Source organism: Saccostrea echinata, unplaced genomic scaffold, assembly GCF_033153115.1.
Source record: "Saccostrea echinata isolate AGI-Se365-2 ecotype Australia unplaced genomic scaffold, CSIRO_AGI_Sech_v1 ptg000047l, whole genome shotgun sequence".
In the NCBI taxonomy this organism is placed as follows: domain Eukaryota; kingdom Metazoa; phylum Mollusca; class Bivalvia; order Ostreida; family Ostreidae; genus Saccostrea; species Saccostrea echinata.
In genome coordinates, this window is record NW_026889796.1 from 16,442,275 (window position 1) to 16,460,975 (window position 18,701).

The window sequence follows — 18,701 nt, forward strand, 5'->3', positions numbered from 1 at the left end:
GCCCCTCTGAAAGTGCCCCGCCCTGTTGTTTTTTATTTTGCTTTTTAGGTGCCAAACATATTATTTTCATGTATTTTTATTCAGCAAGAATCTGGGTCAAAATTTAAGAGTTATCTCCCGTCTGTATTAAAAGTCGCGTGGCGCTATTTATAGCAAAAAACCTATGTGAAGAATGGAGAAAAATCGGCAATAAAAGCAGTTTAAATATGTAAGGAAAAGATAATTTGTCAGTAAAGAGAAGGCAGAAAAGCAAAAATAACATATAAACACATCTAGATACCATCACTGGCATGGGCTAGTTTTTTTAAAAAGAGATTTTAACCAAGTAAAAACAGACGAAGAAAATGACACATGTATGGTCAAGTTTTAAATAACGATCTCCAGTTGTATGTGATTTTGCATTAAAAAAAATAAAACATCGTCCAAAGATTTTAGAGAATAATAGTGCTAAGGAAATGTTAAATCTTAAAACTGTTCAGGCCTAGGCTTTTCAGTGGAATATTTTACAGATTTACACAATCCTGTTTTGCAAATATGACATATTTTAATGTCGAACATGTCAAGTCTTAAGAACGATTGAATGTATGAGGACAGTGGAAATCTGTGATATCTGTATATCACACAGAACAGAAGGAGTTGTTGGTAAAACTATAAGGTATATAGGGAAAGGCCGATGAGAAAATCTGCATATGCAATTTATTAGGATCAGCACCTCATTTTGTTTGGCGTGTGCCGTATCCAGGTATCTGTGTACTTGATAATTTGTTAATAAAACTATAAATATTTTAATTTTCTATAACAAGAATCTTCTGTAGATATTTAAAAGAATATGGAAACAATAAATAAATCTATTCATATTGGCATTAACATAATGTAAAAATTACGTGTACAAATGTTTTGTTGATACTTTAAATTATAAAAAAAAAAAAAAAAAAATCCGCCCACCCACCCCACTTTTTTAGCAAATTAGGATGAGAATCTAAATTTTAAATTTATGTGGCCTAAGGGTCATTTTTAAACAAAGCTTTCTAACACTGTAACCAATGATCATACATACATGTATGATGAAGAAGTCCTTAGGTTAATTGTTTCCCATTATTTTATCACATACATGTAATTATATGTACGATGGTTATATCAGTGATCTAGATCTTTAACTAAGTGACCCCAATATCTGTATATGTCATCCTCTAATAATCTTCCACCTACTATTAAATAGCAAGTCTGTGTAATGATACAAATTTCATAAATAGATGTGGGACTAAATTAATAATTAAGGAGGCTGGGGGGTCAACAAATTAACCATCAGATATAACTTATTTTTTTTTAGATATGATATCTTAAGCTGTCAACTATCATTTGGCAAAGAAAAAAATAATTTATTTTAGTTTTAAAATTTGATCATTTTTGTATATCTTTATATGGAACTCTTCTTCTAAAGGAGATCAATATAGTTTAAAAATGGACACGACCACCCAGCCCTCTTAAAGCCGGTAAAGCTCCTACCTGTCTGTGGCCTGGTGTAAAATGGTTGTGGAGTGGAGTGGAATGGAGAGAGCTGGACACCATACCACTGAAAGCACTATTGAGGGATGGCGTAATGGACTTACTGGATACGGATCGGATCCTTTGTCCCACTAGAGAACTTGATGGAGTCTCAATGATATTATCAACATCCTCAACTATTGCTCCCTCAAACTGCAAATTTTACACAGCCAGATCATTCCATTTCTAAAGGCTCAATTTAGGATGGTCTGATGCTGTTTATTTATGAATTTGCAGACATAATTGATATTTCCTCTTACACATTATGTGTCCATTTTTAACAAGCACAAGCAATCGCCTGGCTCCCCCTCCTCTACCCCTAAATAATACTTTGAAAACAATGACAAATTATCAACAAAAGCACAAACCTAATCTTTAATTAGCAACTAGTGTTTACCTCTTGAACCAAATAATATGTCATTTCTGCCAAAGTCCACATATAAGGTTTTGTGGTACCGAAGGATGAAGCTCTAAAAAATGTCAAACCAGATAGATGCACCTGTTTTATATGCATTATTATTAACTATATGAGCCCTGTTTACCTTGTCTTTTGACACTGCCTCCTGAGTAAATTTGTTGAGTTTTATATATATAGGATCTCCCATGATTTGTAGTTGGATATGATTTTTATCCAACGAGTTGTGTGCTTTTTATCCCCGAGCCTTGGCGAGGGGATAAAAACACACAATGAGTTGGATAAAAGTCATATCCAACTACAAATCATGGGAGATTCTTTTTATCCCATGTTTAATACTTCACAACCAATGTTTTACACTGTTTTATATAGGACTCCACTTTATTTTACTTCATCACGCTAACGCAAAAACCATTGTGACGTCACAACTGCACTCTACTGTGGAATATGAAAAAATTATCCAATGAGTCATATCCACGGGATAAAAGGGTAAACATGGGATAAACATTATTATTAACTATATGAGCCCTGTTTACCTTGTCTTTTGACACTGCCTCCTGAGTAAATTTGTTGAGTTTCAGTGTGAGAAATTCAGTCCAGTGAACTTGCTCTTTTTCAAACCAAGTTCTCCAAGTTTGTTGCCTGCAAAAATGGGATTAAATAACTTAAAGAATAAACGCATGTAAAACAAAATTACTGAATAAGTTTAGCGAACTTTCCCAGTATTTCACCAATTACCAGGTTTAAATGGAAAGCACCTATTACTATTAATAGATTCACTTGGCGCATTGGATATGAGGAACTGCTTTTAACGAGGCCGAGTCTTATTACTTCTACCCTTGATATTTTGATAAAATTTCTTAAATGAATTTTTACTATTATACTAATTATTTTAACTAAAGATAAAAAAATCAAATGTTTACCATTCCGATTTCTTAGGGGTCCATCTCAAAAGTTGTCAAATTTTACTATTGGACCCTATGGGAATTTGTTGGAAAAGTGCCAGATTATTACATTTTCCCCATATTTTTTTAATATTTCTGCCCTAGGGATTTCCTTTTTAGTCAAATGCATGAAAGTAATTGTAAAAAATGCAACAAAACGTGAAATTGAAAAAAAAAATGACCATTTGGTTTGGTCTAGGAATTATTACAAAGTTAATTTTTTTCCAATGGCCGATACCTCTAAATTTGCCATATTACAGCATACATTTTGTTTATATCGGTGCAGATGAATTATTTTGGTAAAAAATAACCATGTTTAGATTGCTGGTATGTTTCTTTTGATGTTCTGTCAACAGTTTTTAATAAAATGTCCATGGACGTCTTGAATACTCAAGCGAGTTATGCGTCATTCTTCAGCGTCATGCATTGCTTACAGAACCAGAAAACAGTGACGTCGTGAAAGCCATTTCAGTGTTTATTCCTAATTATTGTCTTAAAAGCACATTGCAAGACCTACAAAGGTTATAGATAATATAATATAATGTTAATTTTGTATTAAAATTACAATACTTAGGATATGTGTTATGTTGCACCTACGACTGTATGAAACCAAAAAGCTGTGCAAAGACATGCGCACTCAAATTAGACTCAGCCTCGTTAAATACCGGTACTAATGTTTATATTTAAAAGATTTCCTCACAAATTTATGCTGTGTTTAGGACTATAGATTCACGAGAAACACTTTTAAAGTATATACGAGATATTTCTCTTTTATTACATCACAACCAGCCTCTCTGTTTATGTATTTACCATTATAATGAAATCAAGTATTTTTCATAATTTTTAAAAATATTTCATTAGTTTGATATTTGTGTCTTTTGGGTATATATAGCCCTGTGTTAGTGTCTTTCACAAAATAGGATAACTGTAGTATATAGACAATTTTTAATATGAAGACCAAGTTAAACCAAAAAGATTTTGATATAATAGTATACTATGATATCAAAAGAACATAACCCATTCAAGATTTCTCTGGTTTAAGCTGGTTCATTTACACAAATCTGTATTTTTTCAATGCTCATTCAACAGTTCTCCATATATCCGATGCATAATCTGTAAATTTCATTGCTCCAGTCTGAGACAATTATGACTTTTTTTGCCAAGTACTGGTATAATTTGTATTTGCTTATAGCTAGTTTTTCTTAATATTATAATATATTGAAATATTTTTGATGTTTGCAAATGCACTATAATGTAGGCCATTTGATATACTAAGTGCGCTATACCTCTTTACAGGAACAATTTATGTGAAATGAATGTAGTTCTTATACACGAACTTATGCTACTTTCTACAAATACAAGTAGGTATGCATGATAACAAAGGTTCAGAATTATGATTTTTGAGATTTTTTTTTTTAAATTCTTACTCCTCTGAGATGAAGGCGATCCAGGAAATGTCTAGTTGATCCAGTCTGTAAGCCAATCCCAGCATGCACTTGTCTATGTTGCCAGTCCGCTATGATAAAGTAACAAATCTGTTTATAATTAAGAACCAGTGACTCAGAAAGTTAAGTTAAAAATAAGTGGAAGACACCAATCATGTAATGTAATTCTACATAAGTGTACCCTGTGAAGTTCTAAGAAGATAAGAAATTCTAATTCAATGCATACCGGCTGATTTTGACAAACTGTCTCTACATCCCTCATTAGCAGGTTGTACAGGCTTTGGGCAGCCATCAATGTTATGTTGAAATATCTAAAAATGTGTTTATATATGTATAAATATTATTGTTATGTATAAATATGTCAATTTTCTCCCAATGAAGAGAGTTTAAGGGTATTATATTAGAGCTTTTATAACTTCATACACTATACATGCACACATTCATGTGTACTTCAGTGGGATGACTTTATTACAAGTTTTTCTCAGCAAAGTACATTGTAGTAAAGTTCTCGTCATTCCTAATCGATAGACTATCTTATGGAAAATGCATGAATGTTATATCTCACAAAAAAAAAAAAAAAAAATCAGTATTCTTGAGATGGTGACTATCTCAAAGGGCCCTACTTATAGTAAAAGACATTAAGATGAAAGAGACTGTAAAGGACTGTATTTGGAAAGGTGCATTTTGTACCGGTACTCAGAAAACTATTTGTCTCAGTGTAGACCATTTTACATAAAGTACTGCTCTGACCTTTACCTTGGTTTAGAATTTTAGCTCAAGGCCACTGCACACACTTAACTCAAAAGCACTCTTTGGTAATTAATGTTTTATCCAGATTAGAAAAAAGGAAGAAAAAATATGCTCACAAAAAGTATTGTCAATTTTATGCATGGGCACTCATTAGGTGAAGTAAGAGTGGGATGAAGCTAAGAGAAGAAATGCTCTGAACAAGGACTTTATATATTTTGACCTTGACCTTTGAACTTGCTTCAAGGTCACTGTACACTCCTTTCCCACATGTACTTTATGGATGAAGTATGAGCCAAGGGAAGAAAACTATGCTTCAGACAAGGATTTTGAATAGAGATATATATTGACCTTGACTATTGATCAGATACATATTGACCTTGATCATTGGTCTAGAAAATTGGTTCAAGGTCACTGCACATCCTTTACCCAGAGACACTAAATGGCTGAAGTTTGAGCCAGATTGGGACAACAGAAGAGAAAATATGCTCTGGACAAGCGATATTGGATGGACAAATGGATAGACAGACAGACTGATCACTTTCAGCGGAGTGGGGCCCATAAAAAATGCAATCATGACTATGTCTAAGAAAGATTAAGTTTTGAGAAAAATTAATGATTAAGCAAGCAATGTAATGAATCAATAGTATTAATGTTAAATAAGTTACTTCTCAAATGTTGCCTGGTAGTGACTTCTGTAATCCTGCACTTCATCCCTGATCTTAAAGATCATTTTGTTCATCTAAAAAAAATAATTATTTCCATTAAATACAGTTGTAGACAGTTCCTAATGTTCCAGGTGTCAGCTTGCCTTTTGCATCTGTATCACTATTTATATGTTATTTTTAATGGATAATTTCAATGTTTTACTGTTTAAGTAAGCTACAACCACACTAGTTATTACAAGTACAGTGTTTATACTGGAATGGGTACAATCCAAAACTGACCAGTGTTGGTGAAAGTCCTGTCCCTTTCTGATGTAAATCCTTTATTGCTACAATCTTATGCTCCTCATAGCATACTGGAAAAATGCTCTGTAAATACACAATTGAACAAAATCATGTGTGTTTTTTGTTCTGTTTTCATTTGAATTGGAAGTAAAATATACAGCATGATATTGACTTCGAAGTTTTATAACTGTCAAATGTTATGGGTATTATAAATATAATGCAAACAAAATGATGTTGATTTCAAAGTTTTATAACTACCATATGTTATATGTATTATAACAAAGAATCACCTGTACACAGTTTTTCAGGACGGCTTCAACACTCAGCACTTTCTTGTCACGAAGATACTCATAGCCTCTCCGAGTCAAAGTTACCAAATAAATTAAAGAGTCTGTCACAGAAAGATAAACAGTGAAGATATATGATAGCAATATCATAACATATCTATACTTCAAAATCATTAACAAGATTATATGGAATCAGAAAGCATAAGAAAAAAAAGGTCCCAGGACTTTGCCATAGCCATTATACAGATATACATGTAGTAAATCTACAGGTCCCCAGGACTTTGTTATAACCAATACAGATATACATGTAGTAAATCAACAGGTCCCCAGGACTTTGTTATAACCAATACAGATATACATGTAGTAAATCCACAGGTCCCTAGGACTTTGTTATAACCAATACAGATATACATGTAGTAAATCCACAGGTCCCCAGGACTTTGTTATAACCAATACAGATATACATGTAGTAAATCCACAGGTCCCTAGGACCTTGTTATAACCAATACAGATATACATGTAGTAAATCCACAGGTCCCTAGGACTTTGTTATAACCAATACAGATATACAAGTAGTAAATCCACAGGTCCCCAGGACTTTGTTATAACCAATACAGATATACAAGTAGTAAATCCACAGGTCCCTAGGACCTTGTTATAACCAATACAGATATACATGTAGTAAATCTACAGGTCCTCAGGACTTTGTTATAACCAATACAGATATACATGTAGTAAATCCACAGGTCCCTAGGACTTTGTTATAACCAATACAGATATACATGTAGTAAATCCACAGGTCCCCAGGACTTCGTTATAACCAATACAGATATACATGTAGTAAATCTACAGGTCCCTAGGACTTTGTTATAACCAATACAGATATACATGTAGTAAATCTACAGGTCCCCAGGACTTTGTTATAACCAATACAGATATACAAGTAGTAAATCCACAGGTCCCCAGGACTTTGTTATAACCAATACAGATATACATGTAGTAAATCCACAGGTCCCTAGGACCTTGTTATAACCAATACAGATATACATGTAGTAAATCCACAGGTCCCCAGGACCTTGTTATAACCAATACAGATATACATGTAGTAAATCTACAGGTCCCCAGGACTTTGTTATAACCAATACAGATATACATGTAGTAAATCTACAGGTCCCCAGGACTTTGTTATAACCAATACAGATATACATGTAGTAAATCTACAGGTCCCTAGGACTTTGTTATAACCAATACAGATATACATGTAGTAAATCCACAGGTCCCTAGGACTTTGTTAAAACCAATACAGATATACATGTAGTAAATCCACAGGTCCCCAGGACTTTGTTATAATCAATACAGATATACATGTAGTAAATCTACAGGTCCCTAGGACTTTGTTATAACCAATACAGATATACAAGTAGTAAATCCACAGGTCCCCAGGACTTTGTTATAACCAATACAGATATACATGTAGTAAATCCACAGGTCCCCAGGACCTTGTTATAACCAATACAGATATACATGTAGTAAATCAACAGGTCCCTAGGACCTTGTTATAACCAATACAGATATACATGTAGTAAATCTACAGGTCCCCAGGACTTTGTTATAACCAATACAGATATACATGTAGTAAATCCACAGGTCCCTAGGACCTTGTTATAACCAATACAGATATACATGTAGTAAATCTACAGGTCCCCAGGACTTTGTTATAACCAATACAGATATACATGTAGTAAATCCACAGGTCCCCAGGACTTTGTTATAACCAATACAGATATACATGTAGTAAATCCACAGGTCCCCAGGACTTTGTTATAACCAATACAGATATACAAGTAGTAAATCCACAGGTCCCCAGGACTTTGTTATAACCAATACAGATATACATGTAGTAAATCTACAGGTCCCTAGGACTTCGTTACAACCAATACAGATATACATGTAGTAAATCTACAGGTCCCTAGGACTTCATTATAACCAATACAGATATACATGTAGTAAATCCACAGGTCCCCAGGACTTTGTTATAACCAATACAGATATACATGTAGTAAATCTACAGGTCCCTAGGACCTCGTTACAACCAATACAGATATACATGTAGTAAATCCACAGGTCCCCAGGACTTTGTTATAACCAATACAGATATACATGTAGTAAATTCACAGGTCCCCAGGACTTTGTTATAACCAATACAGATATACATGTAGTAAATCTACAGGTCTTCAGGACTTTGTTATAACCAATACAGATATACATGTAGTAAATCCACAGGTCCCCAGGACTTTGTTATAATCAATACAGATATACATGTAGTAAATCTACAGGTCCCAAGGACTTTGCTATAGCCAATACAAATAAACAAGTAGTAAATTCACTTATTTCCTATCTAGTTTGTAACACAAGATTTGATTGGTTAGATAGCCAGGTGTAAATTTTCATACACTTAATTGGGCTTGAGCCGGGGATAAATAACATGACATCAGATGTCACAATGCATAGTTTCTTTATCACAATGAAAGAAAAAAGTGAGCAAGCTCACATACCCCACGCTCCCCCAAAACTCGACAATGCAACACGTACTGAATGGCACAGTGCATTTTAATTACACAGTATAATTCAAAAAGGGGCATTACTTGCAAAAAATCATCACATCAAAACTTCTTGCATATAAGGACAATCAAATCATTGTATGTTACAAATTTAATTGAGCTGAAGTTTCTAGATAAATAATGGAATCAAAATTTCTTGGTAATATACAAATCTATACATTATGTCTGAAATACCTACGAAGTTTCAGGAAATTCAGTGTAGGAGTTATGCTGACAAACTGTTATTTGAATTCCTCAGTGATTTCGATTTGTTAATGAGTGTAAGTCCATGTCCAACACATGACAACTTACACATTTAAATAATTGATGGAAACAAAATTATGATGTAGTCATATGAATTTGTTTATATACTGTACTTATGAAATTATTTAAGGCAAAGCACCAATCTGAGGGAGGGAGGTGGGAGGGGGGAGAACTATCCAAGATTCAAGATTTTGTGTGTGTGTGTGTGTTAAATCATTAAGATTTTGATCTCAAAATCAATAGGGGTCTTTTAAGATCATAAAATATTTCACATAAAATGTCATTACAAAGGCTGATTCCAGTGGATTTCCTTATTACCTAGCTGGAAAGTTTCTTCAATAAAAAGCAAAACTCCTAGGGCAAAAATAATGGAATCGGAATTTCCTGGTAATATGCACATCTACACATTGTGTCCTAAATATCTGCAAAGTTTGACGAAATTCTGTGCAGTGGTTTAAAAGGAGTTGCGCTGACAAACTGTTCATCTCTATATTCAAGATATGTCCAAAAATCTAAGTTGAAAAGTGCCAAATTTCCCAGAAAAAGTAAAGGAATCGGAATTTCCGGTAAATTTGCACATCTACACATCGTGTCCTAAATATCTGCAAAGTTTGATGAAATTCTGTGCAGCGGTTTAAGAGGAGTTGCGCTGACAAACTGTTCATCTCTATATTCAAGATATGTCCAAAAATCTAAGTTGAAAAGTGCCGTATTTTCCAGAAAAAATAAAGGAATCGGAATTTCCTCGTAATATGAACATCTACACATCGTGTCCTAAATATCTGCAAAGTTTGATGAAATTCTGTGCAGCGGTTTAGGAGGAGTTGCGCTGACATTCTGTTCATCTCTATATTCAAGATATGTCCAAAAATCTAAGTTGAAAAGTGCCAAATTTCCCAGAAAAAGTAAAGGAATCGGAATTTCCGGTAAATTTGCACATCTACACATCGTGTCCTAAATATCTGCAAAGTTTGACGAAATTCTGTGCAGCGGTTTAAGAGGAGTTGCGCTGACATTCTGTACATCTTTATATTCAAGATATGTCCAAAAATCTATGTTGAAAAGTGCCAAATTTCCCAGAAAAAATAAAGGAATCGGAATTTCCTCACAATATGCACATCTACACATCGTGTCCTAAATATCTGCAAAGTTTGACGAAATTCTGTGAAGCGGTTTAGGAGGAGTTGCGCTGACAAACTGTTCATCTCTATATTCAAGATATGTCCAAAAATCAAAGTTGAAAAGTGCCGAATTTCCCAGAAAAAATAAAGGAATCGGAATTTCCTGGTAATATGCACATCTACACATTGTGTCCTAAATATCTGCAAAGTTTGACGAAATTCTGTGCAGCAGTTTAGGAGGAGTTGCGTTGACAAAAAAACAGGACTGACGGACTGACTGACTGACTGACGGGTCAAAAACATTATACCCCCCGCAACTAGTTGCGTGGGGTATAAAAAGCAAATAACATGACGTCATGATGCATGTAAATGTTATCGATAGTTTGAAATACCATTTATTGGACTTGGGTTTACAAAGAATTTATTTAGTTACATAGAAAATAAATTTGTTACCCAGGTCCAATCAAGGATGTACGAGGATTTACCCAAGTTGAAATCCATAGAATAAAAATAATATAAAACCCAGGGTAAATCCCTGTACACCTTTGATTGAACTAATATTGTCCCAAGGTTTTTGCTATAACTGAATTTTTACTGTTAGTAGATAGTATGATGATTGACAAAGGTGACTATAACAAATCTGAAAAAGTTTTCCTTCAGATATTATTGATAATACCTAAGCCATCAGCAGGTCTGTTGTTAGGGAACAAACTCTTCATCTTACAGAGATTGGAGTAACACAGCTTCTCTATAGCTTCTAAACTCTTCTCCAGTATATCATACTACAAAAGACACGATAATTAGAATCTACAAACAATATAATATAAATAGTATATATCTAATCAACAACAGCAATAATTCCTACATGGAATGATCAAAATGTCCTGAGCTATATTTGTTATAAAGTTGATATTTGGTGCATTCTGATTACCAGCAAGCTACTTGAGCAAAACAACTGCCTTAATGGTTTCAGAACTTTGAGTCTTAACTTTGATACATTGATTCCTTGGGATATTTTGAGACTTAATCTAACTTTTGTTTGTTGGGGTTTAATTGTACCAAATCATTTACATGTAACTCACCTCTTCCTTTAACTTGAAGTTTGTGAAATTTTATCATAAATAATGTAAATGCAAATAAAAATCAAACAACCTACAAACATGGTTAAAAATGAACATTTGAAATATGGGAGCAATTCAGCAATGGCTGAAATGTCTCTGCCCTTTCTGACATACTCCAAGACACAAAGCTTCTCGAATAGCCATTGCTCTGAGACACTGCAAATGACTATTCACCTAATGGACACTTGCAACAAACAAACATAGGTAATAATAGATTACAGAGCTCATCTCAATGAATGTTGTCTTTAAGTAAGGCAAAGTCCCGCACTAAACTAATAATTTAGTAGTGTGCATCCCTAGATGCATTATTTATGCAATTTTGATTCGACAGGGCTTGCAATTACTTGGGAATGGACTTATCTTACTAAAAACTTTAAACTAGTCACTCATCCAGAAAATGTAAGTCAAATCCAGCATCTAAAGCAAGTTTGAGAGTATTCATCCTTTGATGCATCATCCATGCAAGTCTGGTTCAGATAGGCCTTATAATTTCTTGGTAATGGACCTGCTCTCAAAAATTTAAGTCAGATCCAGCATCTGAAGCAAATTTAAGTCAGATCCAGCATCTGAAGCAAATTTAAGTCAGATCCAGCATCTGAAGCAAGCCTGGTAGTGTGCATCCTTAGATGTATCATCCAAGCAAGTTTGGTCAATATAGGGCATATAGTTACTTGGAAATGAGACCTGCTTCAAAAACTTTAACCTGCTCAAAAAACATTAATCTGGTGATTCTATAGCTGAAATTGCAGCACCTGAAACCTTGACTGGTACAATGAAACACACTAGAAGCATCTTCCATGCATCTCTGATCGATTTAGGGCATAGAAGTACTTGAAAAGAAATCTGCTCCAAAATCTTTAACCTGGGACACTGAAGCCGAGGGTATTACATAAGCTCCCCCAACTTTGTTGAGGTGAGCTAAAAAATGGATGCATGGAAAGGTAAATATTTCTGGACTTTTATTTTTGGTTGTAAATGATGCATATATTATATTCCTAAAGTATAAAAAAAATTATTTTCCTAAAGTGTGAAAAAAATTGTAAATTTTCTATGATATTCAGAATTCTCACTTTTCCTAATAAATCCATACAATTTTTCAATCACTTAATTTATAGAACATTCATGAGAATTCTTGAGAAAAAAATAATTTTTTGTGGCTTAAGTTATTCATTTTACTTAAATAAACATAGTTTTAGTGTCAATTTTCATGATTTGTGAAAAAACTAATTACTCTCCAAGTCTACAACTGACATACAGCTTACAAATAAGTGAACATGACGGAAAAATTCATACTGCAAAATGCATTTAACACTACATTATAAATCCCTGTTTCCTTCAATCTTGTTATGAATACAGTAAGATTCAAGCACACTTTACCTCGGTTTTTAGTAGTACATTACTGGCCCCAGATGTTGGCAGCATGTCCAGAACTGAGGACAGTGTAGTACAAGCATGCTGAATAAACCAAGCCGATGGCACAAAGTGACCAGTCAGGTATTGTAGATAAACCAACTTTCTGTAAATATCTCTCTACAAATCACAAAGCAATCAAGGTAAAGTCTCTTTTGTGGGGATTCAGAATAATAGTTCCGTCTGTAGTAAGCTAAATTAAGTTGCTTAGAGCATTAAATACATACATGTATGCTTAAAATTACATTTACCAGATTTTGAACATTTATTCAATAAATCTTTATTTTTGAGATTTTTAAAAACTTCTTACAATGCCATATCTGAGTCCAAATTCTCTCAGTAATCTAACAGATGCAGATGACAGAAGACATGAAAGTCCAGGGGCAAGTAACTCTCCTTCTACTCTATATGGAGACTCATATCTGAGACAAAAATATTCTGATACAGGTTTTTATAATTCTTAATATTTCTTGGAATGAAAATCAGCTAATGCTCAATAATGTTAAATGCAGAGTTATTTTTTTTTTATCTCTTCTTAAAAAATGCTAATATTAATGTGAAAATTCTTGAATAAGAAATCAACATAATTATTTCATTACCTGAGAAGTTTAGACAAGAGTGTCTTGTAATCTTCCAGGATTCCCCTGTGGTTCTGTTTATAGTTATTAGCTAATGGTGGATAGGCAGTGTGCCAAAATTTCTTCAACAACTCAGCAATGTGTGAAAATTCCTTCCTCTGCCAAGATTCATATCCATAGGGTGACTGAAACACAGAATAAAGATCTGAACCAGTAGTCCCTGATCGCACTGCAACTGTACATTGAACTAATAATAGCCTATACCAGTAGTCCCTGATCACTCTGTAACTCTACATTGAACTAATAATAGCCTATACCAGTAGTCCCTGATCTCACTGACACTCTACATTGAACTAATAATAGTCTATACCAGTAGTCCCTGATCGCACTGTAACTCTATAATTTATTGAACTAATAATAGCCTATACCAGTAGTCCCTGATCGCACTGTAACTCTACATTGAACTAATAATAGTCTATACCAGTAGTCCCTGATCCCAATGTAACTCTATATTGAACTAATAATAGCCTATACCAGAAGTCCCTGATTGCACTGTAACTCTATATTGAACTAATAATAGTCTATACCAGTAGTACCCGATCACACTGTAACTCTACATTGAACTAATAATAGTCTATACCAGTAGTCCCTGATCCCAATGTAACTCTATATTGAACTAATAATAGCCTATACCAGTAGTCCCTGATCCCAATGTAACTCTATATTGAACTAATAATAGTCTATACCAGTAGTCCCTGATTGCACTGTAACTCTATATTGAACTAATAATAGTCTATATCAGTAGTACCCGATCACACTGTAACTCTACATTGAACTAATAATAGTCTATACCATTAGTCCCTGATCCCAGTGTAACTCTATATTGAACTAATAATAGCCTATACCAGTAGTCCCTGATTGCACTGTAACTCTACAGTGAACTAATAATAGTCTATACCAGTAGTCCCTGATTGCACTGTAACTCTATATTGAACTAATAATAGTCTATACCAGTAGTCCCTGATTGCACTGTTACTCTACATTGAACTAATAATAGCCTATACCAGTAGTCCCTGACTACACTGTTACTCTACATTGAACTAATAATAGTCTATACCAGTAGTCCCTGATCTCAATGACACTCTACATTGAACTAATAATAGTCTATACCAGTAGTCCCTGATCGCACTGTAACTCTATATTGAACTAATAATAGCCTATACCAGCAGTCCCTGATTGCACTGTTACTCTACATTGAACTAATAATAGTCTATACCAGTAGTCCCTGATCACACTGTAACTCTACATTGAACTAATAATAGTCAATACCAGTAGTCCCTGATTGCACTGTTACTCTACATTGAACTAATTATAGTCTATACCAGTAGTCCCTGATCACACTGTAACTCTACATTGAATTTATAACAGCTCTACATGAAACATATTACAAAGACTTGAAGACTTGTTTTTTTAGCTTTACATTTATAGAAGTACAGTTGATTACGGTTTTTAAATTTCATTCCACATTAAAAGTATTTTGAAAAAATCTAACAGATTACTAATAATTTTAAATTACAGAGTATGATGAACTCTTTCTGTGTACCAAGTTTTATTTTAATCATGTTAAAACTATTTTAATCATGTTAAAACTGTACGAAGAGAAGCACTTTAAACTAATTTATCTAAACAAAGTATTCCATTTTTAAATAAACATGTAAATCATCATCCACTATGAACTAATTTTAACCAACATTATAAATCTAAATCATAAAGGAGTTCACTTTGAAAGAAATCAAAAGAAATTTGGCAGATTCTAAAAAAAAAAAACACACACAAAACAACAACAACAACAACGAAACAAGAGGCCCAGGGGCCATATCGCTCACCTGAGCACTATGGCTAGGAAAAAGCAGAAATCCGTTCAGTCTTGAAAGGTTGAAAAGTTTAAATATAAAAGTGGTTGGGGGGGGGGGGGGGGGTCATAAAATGAACAAATTTGAATCTACATTATCTGAGGATGCTTCCATTTAAATATGACCAATCATGGCTTTGCTGTTCTTGAGTAGAAGATTTTTAAATATTTAACCTATGTATTCCTATGTAAAACTTTGATCACCCATTGTGTCCCCACCCGACCCCCAGGGGTTATGTTTGAAAAAATTTGAATGTACACTATCTAGGAATGCTTCCTTGTAAATATGACCAATCATGGCTTTGCTGTTCTTCAGAAGTAGTTTTTTTTAAAGATTTTTACTATGTGTTCCTACGTAAAACTTTGATCGCCCATTGTGGCCCCACCCGAACCCAGGGGGTCATGAATTGAACAAATTTGAATCTACACTACCTGAGGATGCTACCATATAAATATGACCAATCACGGCCTTGCTGTTCTTGAGAAGAAGATTTTTAAAGATTTTTCCTATATATTCCTATGTAAAACTTGGATCGCCCATTGTGGCCCCACCCGATCCCCGGGGGGTCATGATTTGAACAAACTTGAATCTACACTACCTGAGGATACCGGTACTTCCATGTAAATATAACCAATCATGGCTTTGCTGTTCTTGAGAAGAAGATTTTTAAAGATTTTTCCTATATATTCCTATGTAAAACTTGGATCGCCCATTGTGGCCCCACCCAACCCTCGGGGGTCATGATTTGAACAAACTTGAATCTACACTACCTGAGGAAACTTCCATGTAAATATGACCAATCATGGCTTTGCTGTTCTTGAGAAGAAGATTTTTAAAGATTTTTCCTATATATTCCTATGTAAAACTTGGATCGCCCATTGTGGTCCCACCCGACCCCAAGGGGTCATGATTTGAACAAACTTGAATCTACACTACCTGAGGAAACTTCCATGTAAATATGACCAATCATGGCTTTGCTGTTCTTGAGAAGAAGATTTTTTAAAGATTTTTCCTATATATTCCTATGTAAAACTTGGATCGTCCATTGTGGCCCCACCCGACCCCCAGGGGTCATGATTTGAACAAACTTGAATCTACACTATCTGAGGATGCTACCACATAAATATGACCAATCATGGCTTTGCTGTTCTTGAGAAGAAGATTTTTAAAGATTTTTCCTATATATTCCTATGTAAAACTTGGATCGTCCATTGTGGCCCCACCCGACCCCCAGGGGTCATGATTTGAACAAATTTGAATCTACACTACCTGAGGATGCTTCCACATAAGTTTCATATTTTCAAGCACAGTGGTTCTTGAGAAGAAGATTTTTTAATGATGCCATTAATTTTTCACAAATTCTTAATTATCTCCCCTTGGAAGAAGGCCTGGCCCCTTTATTTGAACAAACTTGAATCCCCTTTACCCAAGGATACTTTGTGGCAAGTTTGGTTGAAATTAGCCCAGTGGTTCTGGAGAAGAAGTCGAAAATGTGAAAAGTTTACAGACGGACAGACAGACAGACGGACTACAGACAAAATGTGATCAGAAAAGCTCACTTGAGCCTTCGGCTCAGGTGAGCTAAAAAAACAAAATAATAAAGAATCCTTCAACAAACACACAGAAGACTGGAATGGACAGATGATCAGACAAGACAGACACTTAAATGTTTAAACTCTTCGGAATAAAATCTTCCATTGTTAACTATTTCCTTGTTACAATGTACATACTTCACTACAGAGTTATTCTCTATATTTTTAATTCAATATTATTGAACCAGGATCAAATGAGAAACTGTATGTTGTCATTACCATAAATGCTTCTGGATTATAGTACGGATTCAGACCATTTTCCAGCAGAGCTAACTGTCCCACAAGTTCCTCAGCTAAGATCTAAAATCAAGATCAAATAATCACATATAGACTATATAATACAGGTACTAGCAAACAGCATTTTAGATAGGGCAATCAAATGCATTATACAGATTTTTAAAAATCCATCCATATACCTGCCTTTTGCATGTTGCAAAATAAATGTTCTTTCAGTTCAGTAACATATAAGCTCACCTCAACAAATATTATCTTTATTACACAAGGCAAAGTCTCAATATTTTAATCCATGGCAAACATGCATTCCTAGATGCAACATCTATACAGGTTTAGTCTGGGTAGGATTTATAGTTACTTGAAAATAGGGCTGCTCCAAAAACTTTAACAGTACAAGCACCATTTAAATGTTAATGATTTCCTGCTTCCACATCATATTTGGTAGAGTGCACCACTACATGCATCATCAATGTAAGTCACCAAAGGGCTTATAGTTATTTAGGAATGGACCAGCTCTAAAAAATTTAACCTTTTCAATCACTTGAAAATGTAGACCAAATCTAGCCTCCAGAGCAAGTCTATAGAGTCCGTCCCTGGATGCATCACCCATGCAAGTTCAGTCATCATAGGGCTTATAGTTACTTGAGAGTGAACCTGCTTTAATAAATGTATGTCAGATCCAGCACCTGAAGTATGGTAGGTGCATCCCTAGATGCATCACCCATGCAAGTTCATTCTAGGTAGGGTGTGGACCTATTCACTCATCAAGAAAATGTAGGTCAGACCCAGCATCCAAAGCAGATCTGATAGTGTACATTCCTAGATGCATCATCCATGCTAGTTTAGTCCAGGTATTGCTTAAAGTTACTTGGGAATGAATCACATTCAAAAACTTTAATCTGGTCACTCATCCAGAAAATCAAGGTCAGATCAACCATCTGAAGCCAATCTGGTAGTGTACATCCCAAGATATAAAATCTATGCGAGTTTGGTCACTAATGGCTTAATGTTACTTGGGGATGAACCTGCTCGAAAACTTAAACCTGTTCACTAATCTTGAAAATGTAGGTCAGATCCAGCATCTGAAGCCAGCCTTGTAGTGTGCATCCTTAGATGTATCATCTATCCAAGTCTACTTCAGGTAGGGCTTACATTTACTTAGGAATGAACCTGCTCCTTACTTTAACCTTGTCACTCATCCAGAATATCTAGGTCAGATCCAGCATCCAAAGCCAGTCTGGCAGTGTGCATCCTTAGATGCACGGTCCATGCAAGTTTAGTCAACATAGGCTTTTAGTTACCTGGGAATGAAACCTGCTCCGAAAACTTTAATGGTCCAAAAACTTTAACCTGGTCCCTCAACTGAAAAAGGCAGGTCAGATCAAGCAACTGAAGTAAGTTTGGAAGTGTACATCTGACAATGATCTATGCAGGTTTGGTCCAGGTGGGGCATATAGTTACTTGGGAATGAGACTTGCTCCAAAAATTTTAACCTGCTCAAAACACATTAACCTGATCATTCTTATGGAAAACAT

General features: G+C 34.6%; 1 protein-coding gene across 1 annotated transcript in view; it reads right to left on the reverse strand.

Moving 5' to 3' along the window:
• LOC133203037 (uncharacterized) overlaps positions 1 to 18,701 on the reverse strand; it is a 43,009-nt gene that overhangs the window by 16,292 nt on the left and 8,016 nt on the right. The window contains exons 8-19 of the mRNA XM_061338893.1: positions 17,152 to 17,232; positions 13,449 to 13,612; positions 13,160 to 13,271; positions 12,817 to 12,969; positions 10,995 to 11,100; positions 6,337 to 6,437; positions 6,044 to 6,130; positions 5,765 to 5,838; positions 4,576 to 4,660; positions 4,332 to 4,420; positions 2,497 to 2,602; positions 1,507 to 1,698 (exon numbers count right to left, since the gene is read on the reverse strand). Of these exons, the coding sequence (XP_061194877.1) occupies positions 1,507 to 1,698; positions 2,497 to 2,602; positions 4,332 to 4,420; positions 4,576 to 4,660; positions 5,765 to 5,838; positions 6,044 to 6,130; positions 6,337 to 6,437; positions 10,995 to 11,100; positions 12,817 to 12,969; positions 13,160 to 13,271; positions 13,449 to 13,612; positions 17,152 to 17,232 (1,350 nt within the window). The remainder of the gene's footprint in view (positions 1 to 1,506; positions 1,699 to 2,496; positions 2,603 to 4,331; positions 4,421 to 4,575; positions 4,661 to 5,764; positions 5,839 to 6,043; positions 6,131 to 6,336; positions 6,438 to 10,994; positions 11,101 to 12,816; positions 12,970 to 13,159; positions 13,272 to 13,448; positions 13,613 to 17,151; positions 17,233 to 18,701) is intronic.